The sequence below is a fragment of the Nomascus leucogenys genome, chromosome 13 (assembly GCF_006542625.1).
Source record: "Nomascus leucogenys isolate Asia chromosome 13, Asia_NLE_v1, whole genome shotgun sequence".
NCBI lineage: Eukaryota > Metazoa > Chordata > Mammalia > Primates > Hylobatidae > Nomascus > Nomascus leucogenys.
Window position 1 is genome coordinate 92,243,231 of NC_044393.1, and position 11,250 is coordinate 92,254,480.

At 45.9% G+C, this 11,250-nt stretch overlaps 1 protein-coding gene and 1 long non-coding RNA gene across 11 annotated transcripts; one reads left to right on the forward strand and one right to left on the reverse strand.

Moving 5' to 3' along the window:
- Positions 1 to 3,457: 3,457 nt before the first annotated feature.
- TMEM139 (transmembrane protein 139) lies at positions 3,458 to 11,141 on the forward strand. Of its 10 annotated transcripts, XM_030825953.1 has the most exons (5): positions 7,998 to 8,097; positions 8,445 to 8,542; positions 8,650 to 8,736; positions 9,038 to 9,299; positions 9,520 to 11,141. In XM_030825953.1, the coding sequence occupies exons 4-5, from the start codon at positions 9,055 to 9,057 to the stop codon at positions 9,923 to 9,925; spliced, it is 651 nt and encodes a 216-aa protein (XP_030681813.1). In that variant the 5' UTR covers positions 7,998 to 8,097; positions 8,445 to 8,542; positions 8,650 to 8,736; positions 9,038 to 9,054; the 3' UTR covers positions 9,926 to 11,141. The 10 variants fall into 10 exon arrangements, with proteins under 10 accessions (XP_030681815.1, XP_030681806.1, XP_030681807.1 ...); XM_030825951.1 differs by lacking the exon at positions 8,650 to 8,736; XM_030825952.1 differs by lacking the exon at positions 8,650 to 8,736 and having other exon boundaries at positions 7,998 to 8,073; positions 8,442 to 8,542.
- On the reverse strand, positions 8,445 to 10,475 carry LOC115837962. The gene is made up of 3 exons (XR_004033003.1): positions 10,138 to 10,475; positions 8,814 to 8,935; positions 8,445 to 8,504 (listed from the first exon to the last, which is right to left on the reverse strand). It is a non-coding gene; the product is annotated as an uncharacterized LOC115837962 (long non-coding RNA).
- Positions 11,142 to 11,250: the final 109 nt, after the last annotated feature.

The window sequence follows — 11,250 nt, forward strand, 5'->3', positions numbered from 1 at the left end:
AGCTTTACGATGTTGCCCATGCTGGTCTCCAACTCTTGGGCTCAAGTGATCCTCCCACCTTGGCCTCCCAAAGTGCTGGGATTACAGGCGTGAGTCACCATGCCTGGCACAAATATCTTAATGGCATCTAGAAAAGTGAATCCTTTTTGGAAGGTTTTCAATTTACTGTGCCCAGATCCATCAGAGGAATCACCATCTATGGCAGCTATAGCTTTACAATATACTTTAGGCCGGGTGCAATGGCTCATGCATGTAATCCCAGCAGTTTGGGAGGTTGAGGCAGGTAGATCACTTGAGGTCAGGAGGTTGAGACCAGCCTGGCCATCATGATGAAACCCCATCTCTACTAAAACTACAAAAATCAACCGGGTGTCGTGGCGCGTGCCTGTAATCCTAGCTACTTAGGAGGCTGAGGCAGAAGAATCACTTGAACCCAGGAGGCAGAGGTTGCAGTGAGCCGAGAGTTGCAGTGGCTCACACCTGTAATCCTAGCACTTTGGGAGGTTAAGGCAGGCAGATTAGATGAAGTCAGGAGTTTGAGACCAGCCAGGCCAACATGGCAAAAGCTCGCCTCTACTAAAAATACAAAAATTAGAAAATTAACGGGGTGTGGTGGCAAGCACCTGTAATCCCAGCTACTTGGGAGGCTGAGGCATGAGAATCGCTTGAACCCTGGAGGTGGAGGTTGCAGTGGGCCAAGGTCGCACCACTGCACTCCAACCTAGGAGACAGAGTGAGACTCCATCTCAAAAAATATATATAATAGACGGAAAAAAAATATTCTTGCCTATGGGATTGACTAGGAAGATATATGAGGGAACTTTCTGGGTGATAGTAATGTTTTGTATCCTGATTGGAGTTTGAGTTACACAAATGTATGTATATACCAAAACTCATGGAATGACCTACCTAAAAATCTGTGTTTTTCACTGTAGGCAAATTTTACTTCAAGGGAAAAAAAAAAGCTATAAACAAATATTGAACTCATTACTTCTAAAATAAGTTGCAGACATCAGAAGAGTACTGATGTGTGCAATTACTTTAAAATGAATCAAAAAATAAGATGCATTGATGGATGGATAAAGGGGTGAGTAGATAGAAAACAAATATAGTATAATGTTAATTGTAAAATCTAAGTGGTGAGTACATGCGTGTTCACTGTAAAATTCTTATATATATGTATAGTTATGTATATATATATATACATATACCTATATACATATTTTACATATATATATATATGTAGAGAGAGAGAGAGAGACAGGGTCTCACTCTGTCACTCAGGCTGGTGTACAGTGCCCCAGTCTTGGCTCACTGCAACCTCTGCTATCTGAGCTCAAGCGATTCTCCAGCCTCGGCCTCCCATGTAGCTGGGACTAAAGGCATGAGCCACCAACACCTGGCTAATTTTTGTATTTTTTGTAGAGACGGGATTTCACCATGTTGCCCAGGCTGGTCTCGAACTCCTGAGCTCAAAGCGATCTGCCCACCTCAGTCTCCCAAAATGCTGGGATTACAGGCATGAACCACCATGCCCGGCCCCTTTTCTGCATGCTTTTAGTAATTCATAATAAAATGGTCTATACATATTGATCTACATAAGTTGATAAGGCACAATCTCCAACATATATTGTTAGGTGGAAAAAGCAAAATATAAAGCATTATCTATGGCATGCTCCCACACGTATAAAGAAAGACAACCTGTATTTATTATGTTTGCATATTTATGGTCTCTCTCTGGGGAGGGGGTACACAGAAATAGTTGGGAAAGAGATTGCCTTGTGGGAAGGGGACTGAGAGACTGAGGTTTGAGGATATAAAAAAGACTTACTCTTTATTATAATTTTTTTCCCTGTTGAATTTTATACCAAAAGTGTAGATCATTTTTTAATTAACTAAAATAACCATATTTTAGTAATCCATATATTTAATTTTTATGTTTTTTTGTTTGTTTGTTTGTTTTTTGATGAAGTCTCACTCTGTTACCCAGGCTGGAGTACAGTGGCACGATCTCAGCTCACTGTGACCTCCGCCTCCTGGGTTCAAGTGATTCTCCTGCCTCAGCCTCCCAAGTAGCTGGGACTACAGGCGCGTGCCACCATGCCTAGCTAATTTTTGTATTTTTAGTAGAAACAGGGTTTCACTATGTTGGCCAGGCTGGTCTCGAAACTCCTGACCTCATGATCCACCTGCCTTGGGCTCCCAAAGTGTTGGGCATGAGCCACTGTGCCCAGCACATACATTAGTACTTTTTCAGATACTGTCTTCTTTTTTTTTTTTTTTTTTTAAAGACAGGATCTTGCCTTGTCACCCAGGCTGGAGTGTAGTGGGTGGAGTGTAGTCATAGTTTTCTGCAACCTCGAACTCTTGGGCTTAGACAATCCTCCCCCATCAGCCTCCCAAAGAGCTAGGATTACAGGCAGGTAACACTGCACCTGCCTAGTTTTTAATGTTTTTTGTGTGTAGAGACAGGGTCTCACTATGTTGCCCAGGCTGTCAGATACTGTCTTTAATCGTTATTTAATTATTTCATATGCATGTCTTATCTCTCTATCCATATCAGAAAATCCTGGAGACCACAATCAAATATGTTACCTCTCCTGGGTAGATGCCCTTAGAAGTTAGCACAGGGCTAGGTACAATGTAGTTACAAACAAATGCTCTGTGGTGAAATCAGGTCCCAGTGACAGGATGGTGCCCCTCGCTGGTCCCACACACAGTTGTGTGCATTACAGTCAGACCCAGACTCACTTTGGCTGTAGTTCCCCAAGCTGGAGGAGCAGGGTGGGAAAGGGGTGATATACTTGGGTTTATTTTCACCAATTTACATATTAGTAACCGAAGCGCAGAAAGGTTAAGTAACTTGCCCAAGGTCACACTGCTAGTAAGTGGTGGAAATGAGATTTGAAAACCAGGGTTGGCCAAAACACATGTGCTTAACTGCACAGCCTCCTGTTTGCTAGTATTTACAGGCATATCCATGTGGGACTCTGCTGTCACTATCTGTAGACATTTCTAACAAACACAATGCTCTTTTTGTTGTTGTTACTTAGCAACAACCACACTCAATTTCTCGAATTCCAGAAGCTTTTTGTGGCTTAATGCCGAATATCTGAGCTAGACTGACTGCCTCAACCCCATTGTTCACTCAGTTCTTGTTTAGTGAGCTTTGTACAATATTAAAACTACTTGATGGGATGACCGCATGTATTTATCCTTACATACTGGAGGATTTATTATTTGTTGAAAGCATTTCCATCTAGAAAATATCAATGTTGCTCACCTATGTCATGATAAACCATTTATCCACCTTCCTTACACATTTTGGAGAAGCTGTGACTAAGGCAATTTCTGAAGGGGAAAACACACCCAGCTGAATTAAAAGGTCAAGGTTCTGAGTTTCCTTCTAACTAAAGAAATCGTGTACTTTCTCTGAGCTTGTTTCCTCCTCTGTAAAATGAAAGTGATAATCAGGCAGCCCAAATGATTGTTAATAAGGATCAAATGAGATCATGTATGTGGGTCCAATCAATTGATTCTACACAAAGGTATGTATCTATTGTCACTGATATCTTTTTAGAAGTCACCAGCAGTGGGTTGTATGCTTATTCAGTTTAAACTGATCTATTTTTTGGTTGTCTTAATTAGATGATAAAAGGTAAGCCTTCCAATACAGAGCTTGCAATCTTCATTTCCTTATCTGCCTTATATGTCAATAACCTTAATTTACCTTCTGATCATCTCCTTGGCTGCCCTTGCTGTCTGAAAATCAGCCTTTTCTTAAAATGGCAAATAGTGGGGAAAAGTAGCATCTAACCACTCCTCCAGAGAACAGCAGAATAATGATTCAGAATGCCTCTAGTGTTTTGTTAAATTATCATTTGAGAGCAGCCCAAGAGAGCATTTAGAGTGGGATGGCATAGTGCTTAAGAGCCAGGATTCTGGGTTCAGACCATGGGTTCAAATCCTGACCCCACCCTTAATTAGCTACCCACATACCTCAAGTTTCTGACCTCATCTATAAAATGGACATAATCACAGTAACTACTCCTTAGTATAGCATACGTATTTTAAATCACTTAATTTGTGTAAAGTATTTAACAGAGGAGTATGCACAAAACATTCTACACATGTTGATACTATAAAGCACTCCCAGATTCTGAAACACAAAATCACAGAAATAAAAAGCCACAGAGACAAGCATACAGTGGGAGGCAATAAGCTTGACTTCTCCCTTGTTCTCCTTGCCCTTCCACTTCCCTTCACCATCATCCACCCAAATGAGCTGGGAACAGTGGGCAAGGAGAAGTAATTCCATCTCCAGTAGGGTTTGTCAAAGGCAGGTGAGTAGAAAGTGGATGACAATTGAATTAAGTGATGCATTCCTGTTTTGATAAGGATATTAAGTTGACGAAGAAATAAAGGAAAGCAAAACTTTTGGGAAGCAATTTGGCCATATTCATTCGGGACAATAAAAACTTTCCTATTGCTTGTCTCTCGATAATGACATTTCTTAAAATTCATCCTGAGGAAATAATCCAAAACAAAAGGAAAACTATACATAAGATTTCATTGCATTAGTTTTTAAACAGTTTTCTTAAGGTGTGAAAGGAAACTAAATCTTGGGATCCCAAACTTACTAAGCCAGAGGGAAAAGTCAAGCTGGGAACTGGGTCATGCAAACCTGCCTCCCATTTTGGTTTCTTTGGTTTTTTGTTTTGTTTTGTTTTTGTTTTTGTTTTTTGAGACCAAGTCTCACTCTGTCACCCAGGCTGGAGTGCAGTGGCGCGATCTCGGCTCACTGCAACCTCTGTCTCCCGGGTTCAAGCAATTCTCCTGCCTCAGCCTCCCGAGTAGCTGGGATTACAGGCACACGCCACCATGCTGGCTAATTTTTATATTTTTAGTAGAGATGGGGTTTCATCATGTTAGCCAGGCCAGTCTCAAACTCCTGACCTCGTGATCCTGATCCACCCACCTTGGCCTCCCAAAGTGCTGGGATTACAGGCATGAGCCACTGCACTCAGCCCTATTTTGGTTTCCAAATAAGATGGCTACCAAGATGAAAAGCTACACACCTCCCTCACATTTTGCCCACAAGGAAATTCTTTATGGTACCCAAGATCTTTACCCTAAAGCATTTTAGCTAAAGTTCACCATGGCAATGTAAATTGATAGCTTATCTTCACAGGTGGGGGAACACAGGACAGAAATGAAAGTCATCCCTCTGCCTACTGAGACAAATGCATATCTGATTGTTTCCTCTGCCCTATTATCTACATTATCTTATGTAAAAATGCAGATTCACTGAGCCAGACAAAGGCATTAAATATTGAAGCCACCAAAATCATCTTTAAAAAAAGGCATACACTTGTCTCCTGGGTGCACTTCCTTAACTTTGGCAAATAAACTTCCTAAAATGATTGAGACTTGCCTCAGTCATTTTCCTTGATTGACAAAGGTATAATTCATCCTTTTAAAGTGTACAATGCAATGGGGTTTTTTTAAGAATTATTCAGAGTTGTGTAAGCGTCACCATTATAGAATTTTAGAAATTTTCACTACCCCAATATGAAACTCATTTGCAGTTACTCTCCGTTTGCCTCCCCACCCCTAGCAAATTCTAATCTACTTTCTGTCTCTTGTATTATTATTATTATTATTATTATGTTAATTTTTGAGACAGGGTCTAGAATGCAGACAGGCTGGAAATGCAGTGGCATGATCACGGCTCACTGAAGCCTCGACCTCCATGACGCAAGCAATCCACCCACCTCAGCCTCCTGCGTAGCTGGAACTATAGGCGTGTGCCACCACCTCCAGCTAATTTTTGTATTTTTTTGGCATGATCACAGCTCACTGCAGCCTCAACCTCCAGGGCTCAAGCAGTCCTCCCACTTCAGCCTCCTGAAGTAGCTGGAACTATAGGCGCGCGCCACCACACCCAGCTAATTTTTGTATTTTTTTTTTTTGAGAGACATGGTTTTGTCATGTTGCCCAGGCCAGTCTCAAACTCCTGTGCTCAAGCAATCCGCCCATCTCGGCCTCCCAAAGTGTTGGGATTACAGGCATGAGCCACTGCGCACAGCCTGCATTATTATCATGAGGGTATATTAATCAAATTATGGCATATCGATTCAATAAAATATTACATGGCTGTTTGAAATTACTACAGTAAGGTCTTTATCAAGGTGAAATATATACAATATAAAGTATAAAACTTTTTAAAGATACAAAGTGGTTAGTATATTCTGGTTTGCATGTGGACAGTCTGGAAGAAATATATAAACGTTTTAAATGGCTGTGTTAGGATAATGAGACGGTAGACAATTTTTTTTCTTTAGCTTTTAAATATTGTCATGTTTTTTTTTAACAAATGCAATTTTAAAAAATTGATTTTACATTACTGGAATTGAGAATGTACGAACGGGCACAGCCAGCCAGCAGTCTAGCCTCTCCAGTTGGGATCCAGTTCTTGTCTACTGCACTCTCTTTCAGGCAACCAAGAGACTTAAGATACAAAGGTCCACCTCTCCCAGACTCTCCCCTTACACCTCAAGCCCATACCTTTTGGCCCCGTGCCTCTTGGCCTACACCTTCCCATCCCCACAACTCACTCCTTAACAAACCCCCTTTCCTATCACACCCACCAATGACCCTTTGCCAGTTTCCTTCTATTCATATGTTAACTGTAGACTGCAGTCCTGATTCCAGCTGTACTTTCCCCTTATGACTGGCTGCAACAGAACAACAATCAGCCCCCTCTCACTCCTGTGCCTACTTTGCATAGAGACACACCTCATTTAGACTCCCACAGCCTTCCTGTTATGTCTCCCTGTCTCCGCTATCCATCTGGGGCTCTGGGACAGAGAATCTTCAATATCCCACCAGTGCCCGCACTTATATACCACTACAGACACAGTTATTCTCATTCTCATTCTCTCTCTCTCTCTCTCTCTCTCACACACACACACACACACACACACACACACACACACACACACACCCTCTGCTATGCTTCCCCACCTCAGCTGTCCCTGGGGAGCCTGGATTGGATTTGTGCCCATGGTCTGCAGCTTCCCTCGGTCTGTCTGCTGGTCACCCTCTGAAGGAATGGGGCCCAGTGTTGTTCACCCTCTGGCTCAAGGACAAAGTATGCTTCTACTCACTCTCTACCTCCAAGCACCTACCCTACTCCGACTTAACTGCCTGACCCACAACTAAAAAGAACGGCTCTTGGATCTTCACAGGTGTGGTGAGGCCTGGTGAGAGGGGAGCCTTCTAGTTAGTGACCTACCACGTGTCAGGAACCATGTTAGTTTCCAGGATTCAGAGATGATTAAAACTAATCACGCACCTTGAGAAACTCACAGTGGAAGGAAAATCAGTAAGCAGAAAAATGCTACATAACCAGGTAAACGCTGGGACAGATTTAGGAAGGAATGGTGTGGATACACTGGAGCAGGCTCCAAAGCAGCATCACCTCGGAGGAGGATCTTGAAGACTCAAGAGTTAACAGGGTCAAGAAGTATACACACAAACACTTCTGACAGGTCTGCAGGAAACAGGGAGTCCATAAAAATAGCACTTGGGCAATGGAAGCAAGACACACCATTCCAGGCCCACAGCATTACTTTCTGGGTGCAGTGCACTGTGTGATGATCTGCAGAGATTAAATAAGCCGAGGTCTCTGCTTCCAGTCACTTGGGAGAGACGCACAAGGTAAATTACCCAAATAGAAGGCAAACTGCCCAGGGCTGTAATTAACATACAATATGCGCCGAGAGGGAAAGGTTAATGCTAACTCTGGTCCTAAGTACAAAGATCATTGGCAGTCAGGGGTGCACTCTCATTAGGGTACAGTATTGGGTGGGTGGAGAGAGTAAAAACCAGAACAAATCAAGGTTCAGCAGTTGGAATTCAGCCTTAGGGAGAAAAGGGGCGGAGACTGACTGGGCCAGAACAGAGGGATTGGGACAGAAAAAGAGGGTGGGGCCAGTGGGCTCCACCTACCCTCTCAGGCCCTTCCCCCCACCCCCCACCCCGTCTACTTTCTGCAGTCTGTGGAGACAGGTGAGCAACGAACTCCTGAGACAGGTGTGGGTGCGAGGATCGGGAGGGTCATAGGATTGGGACGGAGGTGTGAGAAGGGAATCTGCAATTCCTTGCTACACAGCGCTGGCAACTTCTGACAGGCTGTTTTTGGGGTATGGGCTGCCTCGGATTGTTGCTGTTACAAGGAAAGAAAAGGGTTCCCCTGCTCGCCACCTCCCAGCCACTGGGCTAACTCCTGGCAGGAAATTTGCAAACCGAGTTTAACGAGTTAGGATCAGCAGAGGATAGAGGAGGGCCCTGGCAGATGTGGGGTCTAGAAGAGGACAGGAGTTATCAGGGCCTCCGGCCATTGTGCTGGGCCTTTGCCTGTACAATTGTTTCTCAAGCAGTTGTGTCCCTGTGGCTTTGGTGTGCCTGTGTGCACTTTCTCCCTCCATCTGGAGCATGGGCTGACACCGGAAGAAAGGAAAAGACAGAGTCAGACAGGGTAAGTGGGGCTCCCTCCCCTCTTCTCTAACAGGGCTGGATTGAGGGCCTCTGGCTGGGGAGGTGGGGGTTGGAGATCCAGTAGGAGCAATAACAGAGGAAGGGCAGGGCCTGCCCCATCACCTGAATTCCAGAGATGCCAGTGTGCACTGAAGCCCCAGGCAGGGCGTGCCCAGGACCGGATCCTGGATGGTGGTAAGGGACAGAGCTGGAAGGGAGACTACAGGGAAGGAGAAAGGAAAGAAGGCAGAGCCATGACACAGTCAACTTACAGAATGGCTGGGAGTCAAAGCTCCTGGGCTGGTTTCCTGGCTATTCCACACACTCCAAGACATAGAGAGAATTTCGGAGCTGGAGGGGACTCTACAGATTATTTGATTTGAGATTGAAGAACCTAGAAACCAAACAAAGAAATATCATATGGTTACTTTGGTATCTGACACAGCCATGACACCAATTGCTAGTGTAGACACAATAGCTGTGTGTCTTTTTGCAGGAGCCTGGGGAGGGGCCATGGTGCCAATGCACTTACTGGGGAGACTGGAGAAGCCGCTTCTCCTCCTGTGCTGCGCCTCCTTCCTACTGGGGCTGGCTTTGCTGGGCATAAAGACGGACATCACCCCTGTTGCTTATTTCTTTCTCACATTGGGTGGCTTCTTCTTGTTTACCTATCTCCTGGTCCGGTTTCTGGAATGGGGGCTTCGGTCCCAGCTCCAATCAATGCAGACTGAGAGCCCAGGGCCCTCAGGCAATGCACGGTGAGTTAAGGGTGGGCATCATAAGAGGAATACACCTTGGGCCCATCCTCCCTCTCTCCCTGTAGTCTCTGAGGCATAGAGTCTCTGGTTTCCTGTCATTGGCATCAGCGGGAGGAGGGGTCAGAGGCCAACAGAGGATCTTTTGCCCATAGCAGACAAAAAAAGGGAAAAAGGGCTTCTTTCATGGAAGCCACCAATGGCCTTATTTCTCTTCCCTCAGGGACAATGAAGCCTTTGAAGTGCCAGTCTATGAAGAGGCCGTGGTGGGACTACAATCCCAGTGCCGCCCCCAAGAGTTGGACCAACCACCCCCATACAGCACTGTTGTGATACCCCCAGCACCTGAGGAGGAACAACCTAGCCATCCAGAGGGGTCCAGGAGAGCCGAACTGGAACAGAGGCGAATGGCCTCAGAGGGGTCTATGGCCCAGGAAGGAAGCCCTGGAAGAGTTCCAATCAACCTTCGGCTTCGGGGACCACGGGCTGTGTCCACTGCTCCTGATCTGCAGAGCTTGGGGGCACTCCCCAGATTAGAGCCTCTGACTCCACCCCCTGCCTATGATGTCTGCTTTGGTCACCCTGATGATGATAGTGTTTTTTATGAAGACAACTGGGCACCCCCTTAAATGACTCTCCCAAGATTTCTCTTCTCTCCACACCAGACCTCGTTCATTTGACTAACATTTTCCAGTGCCTACTATGTGTCACAAACAGTGTTTCTGCCTGGACATCATAAATGGGGACTTGGACCCTGAGGAGAGTCAGGCCACGGTAAGCCCTTCCCAGCTGAGATATGGCTGGCATAATTTGAGTCTTCTGGCAACATTTGGTGACCTACCCCATATGCAATATTCCCAGCGTTAGATTGAGGATGAGGTAGGGAGGTGATCCAGAGAAGGTGGAGAAGGAAGAAGTAACCTCTGAGTGGCGGCTATTGCTTCTGTTCCAGGTGCTGTTCAAGCTGTTAGATCCCTTAGGCTTGCCAGCTTTGTGAGTTATTATTGAAAAATGAGGATTTCAAGAGTCAGAGGAGTTTGATAACGTGCACGAGGGCACACTGCTAGTAAATAACATTAAAATAACTGGAATGAACTCCTGATTCCAAAGCCTATTGTGTTTTCAACACAAGGTAATAGGAAGCCAAGCCACTTGCATGTCTCCCAATCCCCGTCTAGGGACAGCTGCTGGTGCAGGATGGAAGACTTCCTATAAACAGAATGGGCGACCAATTGTGTCTACAGAGGGGGTGGGCTGAGCATGGGCACCATGTCCCCAGCCTCCTGGACGAGCAAAGTCAGTCAAAGCTCTGGCGATCCCTGCTCCGCGTGCGTAGCAGCGTCTGCGCCTCTCCTGCCCAGGGGCTAGAGAGCAGTCTCCAGTGCAGGGTCTCCATCCTATCTGAAAACAGTGGAGTCAGTGGCCCCAGGTGGAGGGACTTCCAGTTTTAACAGTGGGTTGGTATGAAGGCCAGAAGGAGTGAACCGTGAGCTTTCTGGCGAGGAGACTCCCTCTGGAATCATCCATATGAAGCCCCGGGGCCACTTGCGAAGAGTCTTTAACAGCTTCTGCCTCACTCCTGCGCTCTGACCGCTAGGCTCTCACCCCAGCCGCCGGTCCTGATTCCTGAGATCCCAATATTGAGCACCAGGTTTCCTGGAATTGTGTGCTGCGGCTGTGATGTAGGTTTCGGCCGCTGGAAGCTGCTAAACCATAGCTGACGCCCCCTCCTAAGCCAGCCTTCCTTCCCCGCGCGGGCATCTGTCCAGGGCCTTGTCGCGCTCTCAGTCTCCTTCGCAGCCTGGCCCCGACCGTTCAACTTCAATAAAGCAAAACTCCAGCCACGCCCGTCTCCGTGAAGTTATCGCCATAGGCCGGCCAGGGGGCGCGAGAGGCACCGGGGTGATTTCCGCGGGAATCGATAACCAATCGGATTCCCAGGCCGAACGGAGCA

What these genes read in the sequence shown, in the direction of transcription:
- TMEM139 (XM_030825946.1), top strand. Translation starts at nt 7,798, where the DNA reads ATGCTAACTCTGGTCCTAAGTACAAAGATCATTGGCAGTCAGGGGTGC. An exon ending in GCAACGAACTCCTGAGACAG is followed by an intron (nt 8,098 to 8,444) that starts GTGTGGGTGCGA and finishes TTTCTCAAGCAG; the next exon opens with TTGTGTCCCTGTGGCTTTGG. An exon ending in AAAAGACAGAGTCAGACAGG is followed by an intron (nt 8,543 to 9,519) that starts GTAAGTGGGGCT and finishes CTCTTCCCTCAG; the next exon opens with GGACAATGAAGCCTTTGAAG.